The 22,080-nt window shown below is 42.4% G+C and overlaps 3 protein-coding genes across 6 annotated transcripts in view; all 3 read left to right on the plus strand.

Annotated features, from left to right (window-relative positions):
- Positions 1 to 227: 227 nt before the first annotated feature.
- dtx4a (deltex 4, E3 ubiquitin ligase a) lies at positions 228 to 15,282 on the plus strand. Of its 2 annotated transcripts, none has more exons than XM_029455040.1 (9): positions 228 to 441; positions 1,001 to 1,215; positions 2,720 to 3,956; positions 11,632 to 11,693; positions 12,049 to 12,210; positions 12,334 to 12,395; positions 12,503 to 12,823; positions 12,924 to 13,013; positions 13,475 to 15,282. In XM_029455040.1, exons 2-9 carry the CDS (start codon positions 1,008 to 1,010, stop codon positions 13,703 to 13,705), a joined length of 2,373 nt encoding a protein of 790 aa, XP_029310900.1. In that variant the 5' UTR covers positions 228 to 441; positions 1,001 to 1,007; the 3' UTR covers positions 13,706 to 15,282. The 2 variants fall into 2 exon arrangements, with proteins under 2 accessions (XP_029310900.1, XP_029310899.1); XM_029455039.1 differs by lacking the exon at positions 228 to 441 and adding an exon at positions 477 to 784.
- A 2,368-nt stretch (positions 15,283 to 17,650) lies between these two features.
- On the plus strand, positions 17,651 to 20,084 carry msantd1 (Myb/SANT-like DNA-binding domain containing 1). Its single transcript, XM_029455045.1, has 3 exons — positions 17,651 to 18,223; positions 18,309 to 18,602; positions 19,428 to 20,084. Exons 1-3 carry the CDS (start codon positions 17,970 to 17,972, stop codon positions 19,717 to 19,719), a joined length of 840 nt encoding a protein of 279 aa, XP_029310905.1. The 5' UTR covers positions 17,651 to 17,969; the 3' UTR covers positions 19,720 to 20,084.
- Positions 20,085 to 21,033: 949 nt separating this feature from the next.
- The window catches only part of rgs12a (regulator of G protein signaling 12a), a 39,279-nt gene continuing 38,232 nt past the window's right edge, over positions 21,034 to 22,080 (plus strand). For 2 of the 3 annotated variants that reach the window (XM_029454855.1, XM_029454857.1), the window contains exon 1: positions 21,457 to 21,659. The gene's annotated coding sequence lies outside the window, so the exon portion shown is untranslated. Of the gene's footprint in view, positions 21,104 to 21,456; positions 21,660 to 22,080 lie in introns of those variants that run through there. The other variant, XM_029454856.1, reaches the window with a different exon arrangement.

Genomic DNA, 22,080 nt, shown 5'->3' on the forward strand with positions numbered 1-22,080 from the left:
ACGTATGACAAGAAGAGGAAGATCTGTCGAACCTAATATTAAAACAAAAACATTTATTCACACAACACGTAATACTAGTGACAGATTGTGTGAGATTGATGAGACAAGTTCGTGATTGGCCAGACGGATCATTGGCTCGAATCGGATTGGATGTTGGAGGTCTTCGAGGAGTGTGAGTGTGGGAGTGTTCACGCACGCGAGTGTCAAACATTTATTATCATCAGTGGTGGGTGAGAGCCATTATGGATGAACCAATGAGTAATCCTGAGTCAACGTAAACAAAACTGTTGTGACACACTATCAAAGCAATTATGTAACCAGAAATCCGGGATCTTACTTCAATACTGAAGATATTCTCACAGTGACAGATGGATCAATAAGCACCCAAACTGTTCTACAAAGCAGCGATTTGACTGGAGACACTGGAGCCGAACTAACCCGGTAAATATTTTAGTTTCTTTGCTTTCAAGAATCTGATCTTCCCTTACAAACAGCACATGTTTGGTCAAACAAATATGCAACCTTGCACTGCACAATCAGCCAGCCTGTCACAGTAACCTACTTCACGAGTGCCGCACCACCGTGAGGATCCAAGTTGCATTTTCTCCTCTCACCCTAACTTGATTGTGCCGGAGAAATGATTTCAGTAGACGTCACTCATCTGCATAGGGAGTAAAATGCAACCATCCTGCAAGGGTTTTTGTGCCCTGAAACTCTCTGTACCTTCGCCGTGTGATAAAAGGACCTACTAATTGCTGCATAACCGAAACTACAAACATGGAAGGTACAGTTTGCATGTAGTGTCACGCCAAAATATTCATTTATATCCACAGATAGGAAACACATCTGGGTTGCAAACTGTCCAAGATGGATGCAGCGCCGCTGTGCGCAGGGATGCACGGCGGAGCGTCAGCAGGGTGTCTTTAAATGCCCACCATCCCCACGGTTTAGCTTTCATTTATGCCTCCGTATTGTCCGTTTTATTTTTTCACCTTTGCAGGAATAGGATGTTACTAGCATCCGCCGTAGTGGTATGGGAATGGCTGAACGAGCACGGACGCTGGCGGCCCTACAGCCCGGCTGTCTGTCATCACATCGAGGCAGTCATCCGGAGCGACCCGCGGTGTGGTAGTGTTGTCCTCGGCCAGGTGGACTCTCGCCTCTCGCCCTACATCATCGATTTGCATTCCATGCACCAGTTCCGACAAGACACAGGTGAGAAGCAGAGATGAGAGAGACACACAGGGCGGAGGGTGTTACGTTGCAGCCGGGCCTGAGGTGGAGGCCTTTTTATTGCTCATGTGTGTCTACTTTATCTTTGCAAGCTCTTATGTTGATTCCGCTCCAGAAGTTGATGCCCTGGTGAGAGTGTTTTGCTGCAAAGTGCGGCTTCTTATATCCGCAGCAATAACATCAAGACATTTTATTTATTTTTTAGATCCAAAACAACATACGTTACACTTGTCCTGTATTATGTTACATTTAAATGACAGGTAGAGATGCTCTGTGTCTGTGATTTGTGGTGAAGTGAGTCATTCTGGTACTACCTGTGTGTGTTTGCATGTGACACATAGGCCACAGTAGCAGCTGAAATGTCCAGTCATAGCCACAAATACATATTTTTTTATTGCCAACACTGTCATCAGTACCACTGTCTTTAATGGCAGAATATGGGCATGAAAAAAAAATCGTCTCCCTCAAGTCACAGCTTCACAAAAGAGGAGCAAGCACAGCAGTAAGACAAAGCAGGGAATTGTCAGTTGTCAGATGTCTAACTTTGGCAGAGAACCCAACATTTCCCCTCTCTCTCTCAACATTGGCTGACAAAAGCCTTTGTGAAGTTTGTTTTCCAAACCCAGCAGAAGCTGTTCTGGGGGAGGCAGGCTGGGTGCCCCAGTCTAAATAGGAGACAGGCAGGAGGAGGAGGAGAAGGGTGGGGAAGAATTTCAGGAGTCTGAGGTCATTGATAAAATGGGGTCGATGGGAAGCAGATCTCATGAATGAGCGCCCTTGTTGTCTTGTTTAATGTCTAGGCAAACTGTGACACACATACTGTATCGTACAAATTCCAATGAAGTTTTGTATATAATTATTTAAATATATGAGATTTTCTTTTTTCAAAGGGCTTTATGCTATATGTTTGATGTTTTGTGGATTTTAAATACTTTATTATACAGTAAAATGCAGTAGCTCCTACATTAATTGAACTCTCTCACTTTTAGATTCAAGCTCATCGTCAAGAAATCTTTGCAGTTTCTTTTGCGTTTCAGACACAGGATTGGATTTGTGAAGGCTTTACAGTATGACCACTCGAGAGTTTCTCTGGGCACCCTGAGAAAGCAAACACAGCCAGATCAAGGCTGCCAGCCAATCAGAATTCAGAACACCGTGTACTGTTACCATGGGCAACCTGTTTGCCCAAATTCTTAGCAAGCAAACACAGACATGTTGAATTGGTTAGGGTTCCAGTCTACTTACCTCCTATTGCAAGCACCTCTCATCACCAAGCATCACGATAGTAGTTGGTCAGAAAATAAAAATGATCAAACTTTATACTGTAGAAGTCTTGCACATGTAGAAATCTCCAGTCGTAAATCTGCCTTAAGCGCTGTTCACGGAAATAGTCCTAATGCAATATGACTGCATTACTAACAGTTGTTGCACATAGTCAAAATCTTAATAATGTAATAAAGTTCTGACCTCCTACTTCCTGCCTCAGGTACCCTTCGACCGGTACGACGTAGCTTCTACGACCCCACCTCAGCGCCAGGCCAGGGCTGGTTGTGGGAGTGGGAGAACGACGCTGGCAGTTGGACGGCGTACGACACGGAGGTGGGCATCGCTATCCAGGCAGCACGCGATCGTCAGCAGCCCTGGCTGGACCTGGCGCCGCTGGGTTTCTGCTACCTCATTGACTTCGAAAGCATGACCCAAATCAACGGGCAGACACAGCGCTGCCGACGCATCCAGCGCCGCTCTGACCTGGCTTACCCGCTGGTGTCTGGGCCCCTGCCCAAATCCCACCACGCCTGGGGGCCCATGTCCATGCCCAGCCATGGAGGACTGCTTGGTGTGGATGTATCCGGAGTGGGCATGGGGATCCGGATGAGTAGCAGTGGGACTGGAAACGGGAGCGCGTACCCCAGTGGGGCGCTCCCTGCCTCTGCCATCACCTCCTTGGGACAGCCCTGCGCCTGTCAGCAGTGTATGTTGGTGCTAAGCGTCAAAGCAGGCGCCATGTCTGCCCACACTCTGGGGCGGAGACCGCCACAGACAAAGCCACCAAGTCCCAAAATCAGCAGTTACTCTGGCCCTGGAGGGTCGTACTCACTCACTCTCCCTCGACCTCCTACCCTGTCACGGTCGTTTTCCCCCCACAGGACGTCCATAGTTGGGGCGACAGGTGGCTATAGTCTAGGTGGCATGGGTGGCATGGGTGGTATGGGTGGTATGGGTGGTTTTGGTGGTTTTGGTGGTATGGGTGGTGTAGGAATCGTTGGTGGTAGTGGTGTTGGCAGTGGTATTGGCAGTGCCAGCTTTGGCTATGGAGGAGGCTTCACCCACTCTCTGTCCCTCCTTGGCTCAGCTACTGCCGCCCTCTCCATCTCCTCCACCCGTCCCCCTCCTCCACCTCTCCCCCCACCTCCTCCGCCTCCTGCTCCACCGTCCACCACACTCTCATCTGCTGCCACCTCTGCCCCTCACCCCTCCACCTCGTCCTCTTTCTCTGCTTTGAGTTCTGCCCCTACAGTGCCCGCTCTCGGCCCACCTCTCATCTCCACGGCTGCCTCCACCTGCACTCCCTCGCCTTCTGCCCGCGTCCTGGGTCCAGTGTCTTCATCTGGTGCTGCTGCCTGCGCAGCCCCTTTGCCACCCCGGTCCAGCCTAGCAGGGCTGAGCCGACCTGCACTGCAGCGTATCGCCATGGCTCAGTCACGTGCCCTTATTGCCTCTGGGTAAGTACACAACCACTGTTGTAGTAAATTGCTCAAAATATTATTTTACGGTAAGCTAGGCTTTATTTATATGCTCCAACATGGTTTAACACGAATAACTTGAGGCTTAAAGCTTCGATAATCAATACTTTCATATGAACAGTGGATCAAATGACTGTGCAATGTGAAAAAGGTCGCTCGTATGGATGAACCCACTGTGAATAATCACCCAACAGCAGCTTTAGGCAGCAGATTTCAGTGCAAGAGCTCTAAAAAGCCACTGTAAGCTACCCGCACAGCACCAAACAGACATTGGCAAGACAACTGTTTGCTAACGTGTTCAATATAAGAATACAAGCACATTTATAAACAAAAACGACAAATCAGAGAACACAAGACAGAAATGACGTGTTCGTAGAGGCTACGTCCCTTATAAATATACCGTATATGAAACCAAATGGGACCAACTAAACAAGAAATGTAAGACAATCAATTTAGACGGGACTTTGTAATTAGTTTGAAGCCCTCATTACACCGTGTCTGACATCAGGGCTCATTGGCATTCATGAGCCTTTAATCTCGTGACAAAGTCCATCGGGCTCTTTCATTTCCGTGGAAAAACAATGAAGAGCATTCACACTGTACAGGCCGAGCCCTCGCAAGCGTTTCACATTCCAGACGTTTGGCATGCAACCACGCTTAACCACGGGTTTACTTTACCGACACACACACACACACACACACACACACACACACACCACACACACACACACACACACGCGCTCGCACACACTCTTGTACACGTGTACATACATGGCTTTTGTAAACAGTTTTCATGCAAACAATTCCCTCGCTTTTGGGGGGCCTCAAGAACTCAAGAAAAAGCCTGGAAATGCTTTGTGTGTTATGTGTGTGCAAGCACTTGTGTTGGTAACCATAGCAACCAGTATGGACCGGGGGCTTGTTTCACAAAGCAGCTTTACTGCGTTATCGGGATAACTGTATAAAATATCAAATTTGGCTGCAGATTTTTTACTAAGCAGTGCACATCTGGAATGGGTCTGTAACATCTGGGACGTCCCCATCGTTATGGAATGCATCAGTGGTCTTCTTGTACTGGAGATTCCTCCTTGAGTTTAAAAACAATCTTGACAAACCTTTCGTCTTAGTATGCAGAGGGGTGCTAAAAAAAAAAGTGCCGCTAGTTGTGAAACCTCACCAGGCTGGCAGATGTTATTCACTGGGAATTATGTTGAATGTTTGGTGACATATTGCTGTTTTTTTTATGTTATTATTGTTGCTATCCTAAATATTCAGTTGACCCAAGAGGGCAGCAGCAGATCAGTAGTGGATACAGAACATAGGAATGCTAATATAAAAGCCCCCCCCCTTCTTGGTATTTGATTTGGAGGTTTGAAATCCCCTGTTGCAGAATGATGTATGTGCAGAGTTTGATACTCAAAGACCGGGGAACATGTGTTTGTATAACCAGGAAGCCAGTATGCAACTTACAGTATGGCTGGAAACGTGCAGCCTCCCGTGCACAGTACAAATCTCAGAATGAAGGTGACTGTGAAGTAGGAGACGTTTGTTTCTAGTAATTAAACTTTCAAAATGAAAGATATTTTCATATTTTATAGATTCTGGGTTGTTTTGTTGTTACTGAGGGAGGAGTAGGTGTAATCTTAAGAATTTTTAATTCACTTATTTTGTAGAAAATTCACGTTAGACAAAAGATATGATTCAAAGCAGAATATTTGTATATGTCCTCAAGCAGTTGTCTGTATCAGTGTTAATGAATGAAGGAAGTCACAGTATCTATGTGTCATTGAGGGCGCTGATTAGCAAGATATCTATGGTCAGCGTTTGTAAAGACCACTGCTGCTGTTCCTTCATTATTTTATCATTCTTTTATGTTTTGCAGCTCGTTCTGTTTTGGCGCCTTGTATAATTTCAGTCTCTAGATTTCATCAGATTCCAATTATAGCCTTTCTTTTTATAACATTCCCCTCACGATCATTGAAGTGAAGTCTCACAGAAAGAGAAGTTTCTGTGGGGTGCTCTAGATTTCACTTGTTATGCAGTTGTCTCAAATATAACATGCGAGAATGTTATAAACTCGTACGCAATAACCAACACGGCCGCCGTGATGATTGGTCTCCCCACATCCTCGCAGAGCTAAACATGACGTTATCGTCATTGCAACCTCAATAGAGCAGGACGTCACACACCAACTCAATCAACCTTACTCTGAATAGAGCTGTGAGTGTTTGTGTATCGTCGTCTTATGTGTACAGGGCTGTGGAGAGGAATTTCCCCTCGGGGACGATAAAGTCTAAAGAAATTCCCGCATTAATCAAACACATGCAGTCACTTAACCTGTGTTTGATAGCAGGTAATAATAATAATTAGGCATGTGCAACAAGCATACAAAAGTGCAAACTGGACTTCTTTCAAACCTGAATGAAGCTCAGAACTTGTAGGTTTAAAAGTATATTGAAAACATGTAAGTGGCCAGTAGATTTGCTTCACTCATACACAATAATTTCCATGTGATCAAACCCAACACTGACGCAGTGGAAAACCCTAACTTTCTCAATCCTCGCATGAGCAGTCAAGATAAACCTCAGAATAATACCGAATACCACAGGCTTAATATTCTTGCTTCAGTAAACTGTGTATTTCGTGTCAGGTGGGGCTCCGGGGCTGAGCTGTAAAGTCTACGCCAAAGTGCCAAAAACTGTAGTTCATTGGAGTTTGAGGCTTGACTTGGCGTCACTTGAAGCTGGCTCCGAAAGGGAGTCAATCTCCATAAAATCTCATTTCAAAATGCCGAATAGAAGAAGTAAACATGTTTACAGCCTGGTACGAGAAACAGGTTGTGAAGAGGGTGAATGTTTATATAACTCTCCTGTTTTATTTATATTAAGGCTAAAAGTTAGGCATTATGAGGGGCGTGGTCGCTTTGAGTGACAGGTGGGTGCTGCGTGAGGTCACTTTCTGCTTGCTGTCATGGGCTTGCCTCAATTCCACCGACGATGCCCATGTTTGGATTAGCTGGGAGTTAGACGGGAGTTAGACACTGCCAAGATGGCGACGGCCGGAGCTTCCCACTTTCACAACCTACGGGTGACGTCACAGAGACTCCTTACATACCTTATATGGTCTATGGGTGAGCTGTGCGACTGACCCTTTCAACCTGAGAGAGGGTGAGAGCACCTGCTGCTGCGGTAAAGCAGCCAACGTCACAGATCAACAGAGTCTCTCTGATCCCATCAGCCAGGGATTCTCCACTCACCCCTCTGCTGCTCGCTCTTCTTCTCTCCTTCTTTTTTCTCTCTCCTTTTTTCTTTGTTCACGTAGTGCTCCTGCTGTCATCGTCTTATTACTTTATGCCCAAATTCTTAACTGGCACCACACGGGCACTGGAAACACAGGTGAACCCAGTAGTCCTAAGTATGTAAATAATTAGGTTCACATTTATGTATTGAGTAACTAACTGCACGCACTGAAGAAATAAATATATATATATATATATATATATATATATATAGCCAGACCTATCTCCCCAGCACTGTGTCAGCAGCACTAGAGAAAGGTCTGGCTAAAAAAACACTGTGGCTTGTTTGTATTTCTTTAAATCAATCACAATCGTTTTGCAGCGGTGCCCTTGCAAAACAGATAGCACAGATAGTGGAAGGGGAGGTGAATGCCCGATGGAATAGCTTGTACAGGCTATACCCACTGCATCCGGTGTGTCAGAAGAGAGAGAAGCAGACAGAAGGGTCTTCAAAATGCATTTGAATGATATATCCAGGGACTTAGCAGCAAAAACAACTACAGCTTACAGATCACAGTGTTAAAGTGAACCCTGATGTCTTCAAATCAAATTTCCGGTCAACGAGTATCACGTGTCCACGGCACAACATTTAACTATGACTAGTTTGAAATCCAAAACAAAAAAAACACCCTAAAAATTGAGAACATCTGAAACAATTGCATGAGAGTCTATGGACCAGAGCCGTTTAGTTTGTCGCCGGCCGATGCTACACTGGCCTGTCTGCATCTGAGAGGTGGATATTTATTTTAAGGTCTCAAAATGCTGTCATCCTTTATCTGCTTGCTGCTTAATGGTCCACATTGTTCACCGGCTAGTTGCTAACTGTGGACTGTCTGCCGAATGGTGCTGAACAGGCAGTGCAAAGTAGGTTTTTAGAATAAATTTTAGAGGCAGGCCTGGAAAGCAAAACAATGAGCTGAATTACTTATTTAAACGCTGCAGTCGAGTGTTCATTCTTTGTAGGTGTATCATTTTGAGAGACCCCTTTCACATTACACATAACCTTTTTAATCCATTGTTGATATTAAAATATTCATCAGTGCCGCTTTATCTGTGGGATATAGGAGAATTACATACTTGATAAAGACGTTTATCTAAACTGCTTAGCTATGGGATATTTCCGTTAGCGTTAAATTAGCTTAGAAAAATCGACCTAAATTGCAACTTTTTGTAAAGTAGCTGCATTAAAACATTAAAATGTATTCATTCTACATCAGGATGACTTTTTTTCTAACTAGTTCTAATGCGTGTTTCACATTTTGAACAGAACCTAATAGTTCAGATAAAGTAAGATTAACAATTTTGATCCAAAACAGATAAACTGAAGTGTCACAGTAGCAAAAGTACAAGATGCAGAGGACAGATAATCAACCTTAAAAAGATAGATTACTACATATTATGACTAATGAGATACATGGTTTCCAAGTGTGGTCGACATTGTCTCAGATTATCACAGCGACGAGAGTTGTCTTTGGTCTACACAGCTGTTGCGATCCTTTCTTCTCTCACTGCACTGGGTTTGATTTCTGCAAGTGTGTATTAATGTGTATGTGTATGTGTTGCCATATGCTGCAGCTCCATCATCCAGTGGTCCAGATGGAAGCTGCTCTAATGCAGCTAGATTAGCCGAGATTAAAGAAACGTGGCCAAGTGACACACCTTGTTTCCCATCCTTTTCTCTACATTTCTGTCACCTTCTTTTAATCTGTTTTTATCAAATCACTCACATTTTCCTGCCTAATACGCAAATGTTAATCAGTTTATTTTCAGCCAGCACATTTTGATTATGTGAATCACGTATGGCACGCACACAGGGAACTAATACTACAGCTCGGACACTGTGTGTTGGCAAGCAAACAAATATAGTACAGTACGGTATAAGTAGATTGCCAGGTACAGGAACTGTACAGTTCAGTAACTCTTGGCCGTAAATTGTTCTATGTCATGGTTGCATCATAGGACACAGAGAATCTTCCAGCTAGTGAAAACACTGTTGTTGTCTTTGTTTCTGTTTCTGTTTATACCTGAAACGCTTCAACCTTAAAGCCTAAAATTCCTTGTTTATTCCCTTAGAACAAGGTCGGTAAAATTAGATTTTCTATATATGATTACTGATCAACTGTCAAATAATACGCCACAGTGTGAATCTTTATTAATGTCTTGTAGTTTTGAGATAAGCTTCCTTAAAAAAAGACTGCAGATAATCAAATCAAATGTATTTATATAGCCCAATATCACAAATTACACATTTGTCTTAGTGGGCTTTACAGACTGTAAAGGATACAACACCTTCTGTACAAGGAAAAACTCTATAAAAGAAACCCCATAATTAAAGGGGGAAAACTGGAAGAAACCTCAGGGAGAGCAACTGAGGAGGGATCCCTCTCCCGGGACGGACAGATGTGCAATAGATGTTGTGTGTTGAGAATGAACAACATAGTACAAATACAACTTGATTTGATCAAATATGAAAAAGAATGGATCCAGGAGGATGTCAAAAAAAGCTTCCCGGTGCCTTCAATGAAGTATAACATGGGCATCAGGCAGGACCAGGGCAACAGGCGCAGCGACGATTCATGACCCAGACGTTACCTTTATCAGTGGCAATCCTGCCAGATGAGAGACACAGAAACTCTGGGGATGACGCCCCGGATGCTGAGTTAGTAACATTTAATTAAGGGACATGAATGCATACAGATAGAGAGGGAGAGGAGGAGAGAGAGACACATAGGGGCTGGTCCAAGGCAAGCCTGAGCCAGCCCTAACTAATCAACCTAGATAATTGAAAACTTTTAATTTATTATTTCAAGAAGTGATTATTATTCTTTCTTTTTTTAGCAGAACTGTCAGTAATTTGATTTACCACCAACAATAAAAAAAAAAAAAAGAAATCTAATCTAAAATAATAGTTTTAAGGGCAGAGTGTGGGATGTCCTCAAGAATCTTTGTTTTTATTAAATAGATAACAATCTTATTTTTAAACATGTTTTGCACCCTATTAATGCTTGTTAGTGGCAATACGAAAAACATGGGTTTCAATTAATGTGGTTTAAGACTTCTTTGTTGTCAGCAAGGTGCAAATATTCCAGTTATAGTCAAAGTGATCATAGTGAGTACAGAGGACAATATTAATGGGTAGCTTTGATTGATGTGACACAACAAAGTATTCAAATCCCCCTGCTCAAATCAAAGGGTTAGGATTTTATAATAGCAGGTGTAATATCTATGCTGTGGCATTGTGTTAGTACATCAACGAGTCGTATGCACTCGTGTCTGGCAGTCTTATGGCAGCCTGGCAGTGTGACATGGTAGCTGACAGGTAATCCCTCCTGTGACGGAGCCTAGAGTTTAGTCAACAGGAATAGGTGGATAAGCCCTATAAAAGGAGGAGGGAGTCCTGACAGCGTCACACAAGCAGAGGAAGAGGCAGATACAGACATAGTGTTATACTCAAGGTTTGAACAGGAGTGCTGCAAGTGGAAATTATTGCTGGAATATCTTGAGTTTGGTCTTTGGTGCTTTCAAGCAGGAAAAATGACTATTATAAAAATTGGCAGACCGTAAGTACACACCTGTAACTGGATAATAATAGTAGCTGTAATCATGTTTTTTATAGATATGTTTTGCCTGTTAATGAGCAGAGATCGAGTACTGCGGTGGTTAAGCATGGTTTGACCTTTGATTTAAAATAACGCCATGTTTAATGCTGGCAGAAATAAGTGTATTCAGCAGATTTAAAGGGATAGTTTTTGGGGCTTTTTTGAAGTGGGGTTGTATGAGGTACTTATGTAGTCAGTGTATTACTAGTGTATTACCTACGTTGGTGTTTTAAACGATTAGTTCGGCTTCACCAAAGTCACACAATAACACAAACAAACTAAAAGATCGAGTCAGCGGTATTACATCTTCAGTTCCCTGTTGGAAAGGGCTGTCTGACAGCAAGGTAAAGCGGTGACAATATTCTAAATATAGCTGCGAGCCCTTTCCCCTGCTATCAATTACTAATATGTTTTTGCTCCAGGGTTCTTGCTGAGTGTTGTGTCAGTTGTACCCAAAGATAGCAAGTAGCTAAATAATTAATTTGCCAAGTGCCAGGTGTCTAATGCTGCCATACACATCCTAATCTTAAGCCTTACATAGCAGGAAGTCCTACCTGGTAATTATAGGACTGTATGTCAAGTTGTGATGAGCAACGTCTGCTGACATGGGGTGAACTAGCAGCTAGCATACACTGTGTGTCATTTCACCTGTTTGCATGTGACTCTTCAGATTGTGACGCCACGGACCAGTTGCATGTCTGCTTTTAGTGTGTCAGCAATCTGTAGATTAATATACATTTATTGTTTTGTGTTTCAGAGTGCCAACTGTTCCTGTGAAGAACCTAAATGGATCAAGCCCTGTACACCCTGCGCTAGCAGGTACATACAGCATATTAAAACAACCTCTTTTTTCCTTCTCATTATATTGAAATCGATCAGAAGTACTCTCTTTAATATCGGTGTAAAATTAATCTTTTAAGACTTTGAATAGGCATCTTACTTGTGAAAGTTTGTTTTGCTTTCCAGCTCTTTCAATAAACTTTTACTTGGCACTGATGTATTGCCCTGCAGACATCACCACTAATGATATTCAGACCCATGTTTAACTTGTAAATCCACTGACCAGACCTCATGAGTATGGTTGATACATAATTCCATGGATAAAGAGCTCATCACGCACTGAGTAAACCTCTAATACAGTGTCTAACATCCCCCCTCTGCTGGCTGTATCTAGGCATTACAGGCATCCTGATGAGTGCAGCAGGACTTCCTGTCTGCCTGACCCGCCCTCCCAAGCTAGTGCTTCATCCTCCACCTGTCAGCAAGAGTGACATCAAGCCCGTCCCCGGTCTGGGTCACTGCTGTCGCAAGACCACAAAGAAACAGGCTCGTAAAGGTGGGTTTGATGATAAAGTCTGCATATAGGTGCTACTGCTTTTTTTCACCTATATGCTCTCACACCCATCATGTGCATTTTTGTCATGAACAGATCATCATACTTTGTATTTCCGTCTCGTAGGAAAGACCCCCGAGGAGGTGGTGAAGAGGTACCTTCAGAAAGTCCGCAATCCCCCAGAGGAGGTGAGTTCTTCTTTTTGATAAAAAAAAAAAAAGTAAACAAAGAAAACACTTGTTCGAAGCTGTTTGCATCAGATTGGTCACAAATCGTACATGTCTTCCCACCTCAGGACTGCACCATCTGCATGGAGGCCCTGGCCGGACCGTCGGGCTACAAAGGCCCCGGCGTGGGTGGCATCTCCCGGGCCGAGTCGGTGGGCCGCCTGGCTCAATGTGGTCACCAGTACCACCTCCAATGCCTCGTTGCTATGTACAACAATGGCAACAAGGACGGCAGCTTGCAGTGTCCCACCTGCAAGACCATCTACGGAGTCAAGACCGGCAACCAGCCCCCGGGCAAGATGGAGTACCACGTCATCCCCCACTCGCTACCCGGCCACCCGGACTGCAAAACCATCCGGATCATTTATAACATCCCTCCTGGCATCCAGGTAAAGTCTTACCCATGCTTACTACGGTTAGCTTCTAAATGATGAAAACAGGAAGTGTTGTGTTTTGGATGATGTGATGAACTTTGCTCTTGCTGTTTAGGGCCCAGAGCACCCAAATCCTGGCAAACCCTTCACTGCCCGTGGGTTCCCCAGACACTGCTACCTCCCTGACAGCGAGAAGGGACGCAAGGTAAATGAGAACTCTTGACCCCATGGTTTCAAAACACCAAGCAGATTCAGGGTGTTGTTCTGCTCCTGTCACATTTTACGTTTATCATTGCAATATATAATGTAAGTGCTGCACCTCTATGGAAACAGCTCACTCGTGGCTCGAAGGAGAGAGGACTCATGTGACTGTTGTTCTCATTGTTAGCGTCCCAGTTGCACTGAAGAGTGTAATTAAATGTTTTTAGTGGTCATTTTGCCAACATTTTAAATGAGACTAGTAGAATATTATGAGATATATATATATATTTAAAGCTTAGATTGAGTAATGTTTCCTAATTAGAGCAGTTGTTTGTAACAGTTTCTGGCTGTCATGAACATGCCTTTCAAAGCCGCTGGTGTGTTGTGGGGTTTAGAGGATTCCGGATTCTGTAATTTTTTTTTTTAAAAAGCATAATATTTTTGTTCTTTTATCTCTTCGTCCAGGTTCTGAGGCTTCTTCTGGTAGCGTGGGACCGCCGGCTCATTTTCTCTGTGGGTACGTCAAGCACCACCGGCGAGTCAGACACAGTCATCTGGAACGAGGTGCACCACAAGACGGAGTTCGGCTCCAACCTGACGGGCCATGGCTACCCGGACCCCGGCCACTTGGACAATGTTCTGGAAGAGCTCAAGGCTCAGGGCATCACCGAGGAGGAGTGCCTACCCAGAGACTGAACAGAGACTTTCAAGACGCTGAAGACACGAGAATAAACACTCGATCCTGGGAAGGGATCCACGGCTGGACAGATGAATCATTTTCAAAAATCTGATGAAAGTGAACAGAGAGAACTTTAACCACCAGAAATGGGGGGGAAAAAAAACGAATTCAAAAAACAAAACTCTTGGTTTTAACAGACATTGTTTTAGCAGAGTTTGCCAGAGAATTCTCTTATGACTGCATGAGTCAGTTTTGTTACGTGGGAAATCATTTTTCTTCTCCAGATGCAGTAACAGTGTCAAGATCGCAGATGTTATTCAGTGAGACATTTGAGGCCACTGTGCACATTCAGTGTTAGATAAAAAAAAAAAACTGTCATTTATACTGTGAGACTTCATTTCAAGAATGTAACTAAGTGGATTTTGCTGAATTGACGACGTGTTTACCACTACTGCTGCTGCTGCTATGTGGAACTGAGAGGAGTTTAAACTGAAGAAAAGAAGTCTACGTTTTTTTTCAAGTGTTAGTCCACAAGCAGAAGAAACTCGTCACTGCAGATAAATATTTCAAGTGTATAACTGGATATCTGAGCATGAATATTTGCTGACCTCTAGTGGTACTTTTCCAGAACTACATTCCTTTTTAGGTTTGATTTGTATTCAATTGTATTGTTGTATATTATGAATACTTGATATATTATATGATATTGTTTCCATTCTATCATGTTTTTATATTTTAATTTGACATTTTTGTTTTATATGGTGTGTTTCTTTGCATTGTTTTTGGGTGTGGCGTGACTGAGATGTGGGGTGAAGTTAAGATAAGCTGCTGGTGTACCAGAGTTTGCCTGACACTTTATATGCCATATACCAGCCCCTAAAATCATTTTCAGTATTTTGTATTTGATATGTTCACAAACTGACATTCCTTAATTGTTCTGCCCTCAGAGCATGGGTGCATTTAATAGCTTTCTATGTCTTCTTGTATCTGCGTTAATGTTAAGGACTGGCAGAGGAAAAGCTACTATGGATTACACCATTCCCCGCAGGAGGAGTAAATTCCCTAAAAAGCTAGGATTCGACCTCCTGCCTGAGCTCAGACTTGCACAGAGCTTTCTACTTAGTATCATCAAAATGAACCGGACAGCTTGTATCTACTGTATTCTTGTGTAGGACACACACACCAGCCTCAAATGCTCTTATCACTCTACAAAATGTGCCCATCGGTTGTTTTTTGTCATATTTAGTTTTTGCCATGAGCAGGTGCAGAAGACTATCTGTTGTCGTGGATCCAGCTTTGGCCAAAGTGGTCCAGTCGGTTTGCATTCGGTCCACCGTGGACCGGTTTATTATGAGGTACGATAGAGGGGGATGTACAAAAGTAAGTGTTGACGTACTAATGTAGGCCAACATTAAAAGCATTTATACTTTATGATACTTTATGTATGCACTGTACTGTATGTGTGTGTTTTATGTGCACAAATTTGCATTAAACGTTTTTCTAAGGTTCAAAAAGATGACAGAACTTTACTCTGGCTTACTCTTTCATTGTATGTGAGGTTTATTATGTAATGCTGATTAAATCTATAACTGTGCCAGCTTTTATTACTTTAAAGTAAGACTATGTGACTGTTGACACTGTGGCCACATTTGGCAAATACAAGATAGGCTAATGGTAAATGCTAAAACATTGTGTAATAGAGAAGGACCCCTTTGCTAACGTTAGCCGCCATTAGCTGCTGGTCATGGACCAAGTAAGAGTCTAGCAGCATAAGGTTACCCACTCTTGCATACGATTACCAGAGCACATGAACGCATCTCACTGTGGCAACATGCAACAAAAACGTGTAACTACAGTTTTAGGTTTAGTGTTTTTAGCTTTTTTGATTATCAATGTCTGTTCAGTTATTGTGCTGTTGAGATTTGATTTAAGCCATTGTATAAATATTCATGTAAAGATGAAATGAATTGATTGACAAAGACTGCAGAAACTAGTTAGAGTATGCCGTACAGGATGAAATACAAGCAACTTGCATACAGTAAAGTGCAGTGGGACTATTAAATTGAAAGATCACATATGAGAGATCAGCTTTTTCTTGCGTGTGTTTGTGTACGATGTTACACGAGGTTTATTTAAACTGGTCATCCTGCAGTACCACACTGAGATCATCTATTTCCACTCATTGAATTGGGGATAACCTACTGTGTATTTAAAGAAGGATAGAAAATCATGTATAATATCAAGTTACGGTAACACGTTGCAGTTTTTCCGTGCCATTTCCATAAAGAATTATAGACTAATAAATAGCAATTAAAGGTTTAAAACTGCTCTACAGTTTTTCAGTTATAGAGACGTTTTCTTTAATTATGAGCAAGATAAATTAGAAATCTTGCTTATTCTTGTTACAAAGTTACATTTACAATGTGTGGTTTTATAGTTCACCCACATACTAACTTCTGCTTCAAGAAATGAGCGACCACGACCAGTTTATCTGTAGATTAGTCTGGCTCCTGGATTAGTCGTCTGGATTACTTCCACTTTAATGAATGAAAGAATATACGGAGATAATTAAGTGCAATTATAGTGGACCTCAGCAAGAGGATTTGCTCATTAAGTTGAGCTAGACAACGGTAAGTATGTCACTATTTGTTTGAATATAATTTAACTTTATGTCTTATTTGAGGTCATTTTAAGACATGGTTGTGTGAATTAACACCTACCCTGCTTAATTCTGAGGAAAAACAAAGTCATGGCAACAGTCACAACCCTTCCAAGAATAATATCTTACTTTCAGGAAGCCAAGCGGTAAATATGAACCCTTACCTAAAAGACACGGGCCTTGCAACTACACACTGGAGGCACCTATGGAAAAACAAACACACACACACACACAAAAAACCCCTTTTGCACCAACTTTCATTTGCCCTTCTATTTCTGTAACGCCGGAGCTTAACGTTTGTCTTAAGTGACAGATGTGATGGATTGGGCAAAGCTGCCAATTTGTAGTATGAAAATGCGCCGTCCGCCTGTCAGTAGCAGATGGGTTAAGGGTTTAATCAGGCCAGAATTTAGTTAAAGTGGACTGACAGCAACTAGTGGCACTAATAAAGATGCAATGAGGTAATGTATTAGTGCATTCATTACCATTTCTGCGCATTATGTGCAGCAAAAGTAAATATGGAGAGACAAAGAAGGAGGCAAAATGCTGCAGTGGTTAGGAGTTTTATTTGCCAATGTATTTGTGCAAAAGACATTGTGGCTTTGATGCATCAATGTGCTCGAAAGAAACATTTGGATAGAGAGGGACGTAGAGAGAAAGGGAGCAAGAGACAAGGGGAAATAAATGCACATGATATGGTAGATTAAGGTGCTTGAGACGGAGGTAGCCGGAGATCCGCCCCTTGCTGAGATCCTAATGGGGGAGGGGTCTCCAACTGGTCAGGGAAGCCCCTCCTGCATGGGGTCCATTGTCTACAACCTACAGCTGTGAATAGAAAGCTGATTACAGATTACAGAGCAGTCAGCATTTTGTATTCCTTTGTAAGGGTGCCTGTGGTTGATCGTAACATGTTGCCGTTATGGCTGCTCTGTTATTTCCACCTAAAGTGTTTCACAGTTTTTCCAGTGAAAGGCTTTTGCTTGCCTTTTAGGTCTAAACTGCAGACTGGAAGTGTTTTTCTTCTACATCACGCCAGATAAAGCAAATCCTCCCTCTCCCCGCCTCAAAATGACTTGTCTATTATTAAAAGCTTTTAAATGGAGCAGTGCATTGGCTGACGACCAAATCCGGTGCCTTGTTGCCACGGAAACACATACCCTCAGCTCTCCTTTTTTTTCCACCTCCCCAGAGGCTCATATTTCAAAACTGTCAGCAATCTCATGCGCTCACACTACTGCCTTTCAGCTAAAAGCTTTTTGTGCAGTCCGCCAGTGGAGCAGAGTGGAGTGGAAAAGAGAGCAGATGGGAGTGGTTAGAGGAGAGGGAGGGAAAATGAAGTTCCTCCTTCGCCGTTGCCAAGGCAACTTGATGTCACGGTGACATCACACACCACTAAAAGCTTTTAACCGGATTCCTCTCCCGCCTTAGGCCCCATTTTGAGTCCTCTTTCAGCTAGGCTAGGGGGAAGGGCACAGGCAGGACGGTGTATGTGATTGCATGCATGCATCACTCCTTCACTGCAGATTCACCATAGCTTTCGTAAAAGACTTTCAAATTGAACTACTAAAGATCCTGTTTCTGCAAACACTGCCAGCACAGGTCAAGAGAAACCATTTAAAAAAATGTCAACAGAGGACGGTTTCAGCTACTTATTGGCAGGTCACAATGAGAAACACAGGCGGGCCCCAAACTGGACCGACGGTGAAATGAAAGCCCTCCTGTACGTGTGGGAGGAACACCACAACGAACTGAAAATGAGCAAGAGGAACGCCAAGGTTTACGAGAAGATGTCCCAGAGGTTCTTCCAGCTGACCGGAGAGCAGCGTTTCAAAGAAGAGATCAAGATGAAAATCACCAACATGTCCTTTCAGTACAGGCAAGTGCACCAGATCCAATCAAGAGGTATGACTTCAAACTCCAGATGTTGCATGACTTTAAACATCTTTTTTTGATTTTAACAGGCGAATGAAAACCGTAGCCGGTGAAAGTGCGGAGACGCCAGACTGGCCGTATTATAAGGCCATCGAGAAGATCCTCTGTAAGCCACTGGAGAACGGCCGGGTGAACTCTTTGGAGTATCAGGCTTCCACTGCAGGTCCCTCCACTTCCTCACAGTCTACAGACAACCTGGTGCCCCATTCAGAGGAGGGGATGATGGGATTCTTGCCAGAGTACACGGGCTCCTCAGATGAGATGGAGATAAAACAAGAGCTGGACTCTTTGAGCTCTGACAGTGAGCACACACAGGGCTCCAGGTAACAGGAAGTAGACGAGACATATGCTGTGTGGGTGTGTGTGTGTGTGTGTATATGTCGCTGATATAGTTACAACAGGCTGATAAACTACGCTTTGTATTTTATGATTTCAGGGAAGCAAAGTTTTTCAGTTTCAACTAAGCTGACATAATTGCCCCACAGGGCTTTACTCGGTGTTTCCTGTTGCGTTTATCATAACAATGATCAAACGCACTTCCTTTTTCCGTCAAGAAAAAAATTAAAATCAAATCAAATCTATATATATATATATATATATATAGAGAGAGAGAGATTTATGATATTATGACATGGGATAATATCATATAATATAGCCTGTTATTACATGAATGAGAGTCTTTAACAAGAAGATGTGGCTGGAAGCCTGTGTAAGTAAATAAGTAGGCCTTGTGTTCATAATTGAATTCGCAAAACTGCTGACTTTGAGGTCAAGGTTGAACTTGCAAGCTCACGAGTAAGGCTTTTTTAAGGTGTATAACTTCTGCAGCTACACCATCGAGAGAAGAGAGCCGTAACTACAGCAGAAGCCGTAGTTGAGAAAAAAGGGGTTTAAAATGTTCTTTTTTGACTTAACATTTGCAAACTTGGGAATATGAGAACATCAAATGTCTTCTTCTTTAAGTTTTCCTTCTACCACATGTTGATAATTACCCTGAACTAATAGAAATATTTACAATTTCATAAACATATGTGATTTTAAAGTATCTTATCATGAGTTAGGCTACTGCCATCTCTGCTAAGATAGAGTTTATATGATGTTAACAAACTGGTTTAGATGGAAACACTAACAAAGAACTCTTCCTACAGCTCTCACCCTACTTCAGCCAGGAAAAGACATGCCAACAAGAAACTGTCCATGAAGAGAAAGAAACTGCAAGTCATGCAGGCCATGTTACAACAACAAAGGAGGTCGAGCCGGGCCATAGAGGAGACATGCAGGGAAGTCCGTCGAGCCATGCACCAACAGAACGTCCTCCAGGTCCAGTGTCTGCAGCTACAGGAACGAATGATGAATCTTCTGGAGAAGATGATCCAGCCTTCCTCCCCCACGTCAGCATCATGGTGTCCGAGTGGGGTCAAAAGACCGGAGAAGCCATGAAGTGCCAGGGTAACGGGTGCCTGGGAGAGATTATGGTCTTGCCTCACCTCATACCTTTGTTGAAGATATACTAAAGTATATTTATTTTGGATTTCAGTTCGACATGGACATTTTAAAAATGTTTTTGGTGTGTTGCTTACATCAAAGTGTAGTTCTTATCAGCGCAGAGATGGTAAACAGAGGTACACAAATATGCTGTTTTCGATTTTTGAAGATGTCATGAGCCTGAAGATGATCACGTTAATTACCATAAATATTATATTCAGCATCTATACGTCAGGCCCCAATGAGCTTTTATTGTAGAAATAGCTGTATCAGATCTTCTGTCTTGATCATTTGTCAAGTACCCTATTAAAGTCACTGTGGGAGCATCAAAACAGACTTATATTGTCACTTCATTTTTCACCGTGTCAGTATAATTACAAGTTGGGAACGTTTTATGCCAAAACAGGACAATTTGTGGCATTAATCCCGGCTGTTTCTGACGTTATTGGAGGGAAACTGTCAGCAAATGGCAACATATACTACACAAACTGCAGCACTCAAACATGCTCTTTTTGTGCTCACTCGCAGCACAGCCAGTATTGACATGAATATGTTAACATCTCTGACGATGACCAGTTTCTAAGAATTAAGGTACACTTCCTGTTTTTTTAACTAATATCATTTTTTCAAGTTAAAACTTAGTTAGATGCAATAAATAAAAACATGAGTCCACTGACTCATTTTTCATTTGCGCTTTTAGGATTAGATATAAATGCAAACTGGGAAATAGAAAAACTCTCAGATTGCAATATTTTAATATGCAAAGATGTTCAGTTCTAAGCATTTCGGCCGAATAAAACAACACACATTATTTATCTTCTTTCATTGTTACTGCAGGGTATTTATTGAAATACAAAATAAACAGAAGGTATGGCCTGATAGAGCCAAACTGTTAAGGTCTTTGTCTTTCAGCCTATTTTAAGAGGATTTGGAGAAACTGGGGATTAAGTTAGCTCCATCACAACTCAAAGACACTGCTTCATGAAAATGAAAATGGAATACTGTTTGTTCAAGATCTAACTAAATATTGCTCCCTGTTATATTGCTGTTACCAAATAAAACATAAAAAAAATAAACAATTGCTTTATGGCATATTTGCATATTTCACAAATGGTATTCCATTAGGCTATTTATCAGTAATCATATTGTGACATCATTTATCAAACCCTCTTTTTTGCAAATGTGTGGGCTGCTGCACATGTGTAATAAAGTCATGTGACCGTTGCAACCCTTTGACCAGAGAGGTATTGTTTACAGGCAGTCAAGTGTGGAAGAGACAGAGGGCGACCCACATGCAAAGTGATTGACATATACTGCTGTAAATAGCAAAATCCCACGGGTAAGACTTAATTTGTTTTGTTTTGTTATCATATTGATAACTTATTAACATTGAACATGTGCGTGCGTTTTAAAATGTAACGTGCTCATACGTATTGACATATTTCCGGGACAATTACAGAGCTTACGGTGCGCTTTGAACTCCAGTATTTCTATATTTAAGTGGTATTTGTCTTTTTTTTTGTTTTTACTCTTTTAGTTATATTTACTTGTAAAATAAAGATTGTCAACTGTCATCCCTCTCAGCCAATAGCGTCACTCCAATCGTTTGAATATTGAATATGACGTGCGTGGTGATTGGCCAGAAATGGACGTCACATGTTCCAGAGACGTTACGCTGTCATGGTTACAATGAAAGACGCTTTGTGATCTCCGCCGCGAGTGAATGGTGCTGCTCTCGCGTGCTGCCATATGGGCTACTGAATCACGGCAGGGACATTTAGCTTTGAATGAGTAAAAAATGGACGTGTAATGTAAAAAATGTAAACATTTGGACGTTTAGCAGCGTGAATGAAAATCCGTGGGAGTTTTTGAGCAACTTTTCACTCCGGGAAAAGGTAATTTTTAAAAGTTTGTCTTTACACTGCCTCATTGTAGTGATAGCTTTGGATTTAGCTTTTAAGTGCCAGCGTTATATCGGTTTAAATATAAGCTTTTTCAACAGATACAAAACAAAGAAGCCACAAGGCTTCGTCAGGTGTTTCCAGTGTTTCAAAATGTTTAGCTTGTGTGGTGAGTAGACATTTAAAAACAGTGGTTGACCGAAACCAAAAAAATCTGGTTGTCATTGAGTGTTGCTGGTGAGTAGGGAGCCAGCTGGCACTCTGTTTTGGGGGAGTGGGTGGAGGGGTGGACACTTTGCAAGCTGTGCTGGGGCATCAAAGCTGTCGTGTCTTATCTCTGACAGATAATTGCTGAAATAAGATTGATGTTTTATTTATTTATTTACTTACTTAAAACAGCGAGAGAAACACCCTG

Source organism: Cottoperca gobio, chromosome 18, assembly GCF_900634415.1.
Source record: "Cottoperca gobio chromosome 18, fCotGob3.1, whole genome shotgun sequence".
In the NCBI taxonomy this organism is placed as follows: domain Eukaryota; kingdom Metazoa; phylum Chordata; class Actinopteri; order Perciformes; family Bovichtidae; genus Cottoperca; species Cottoperca gobio.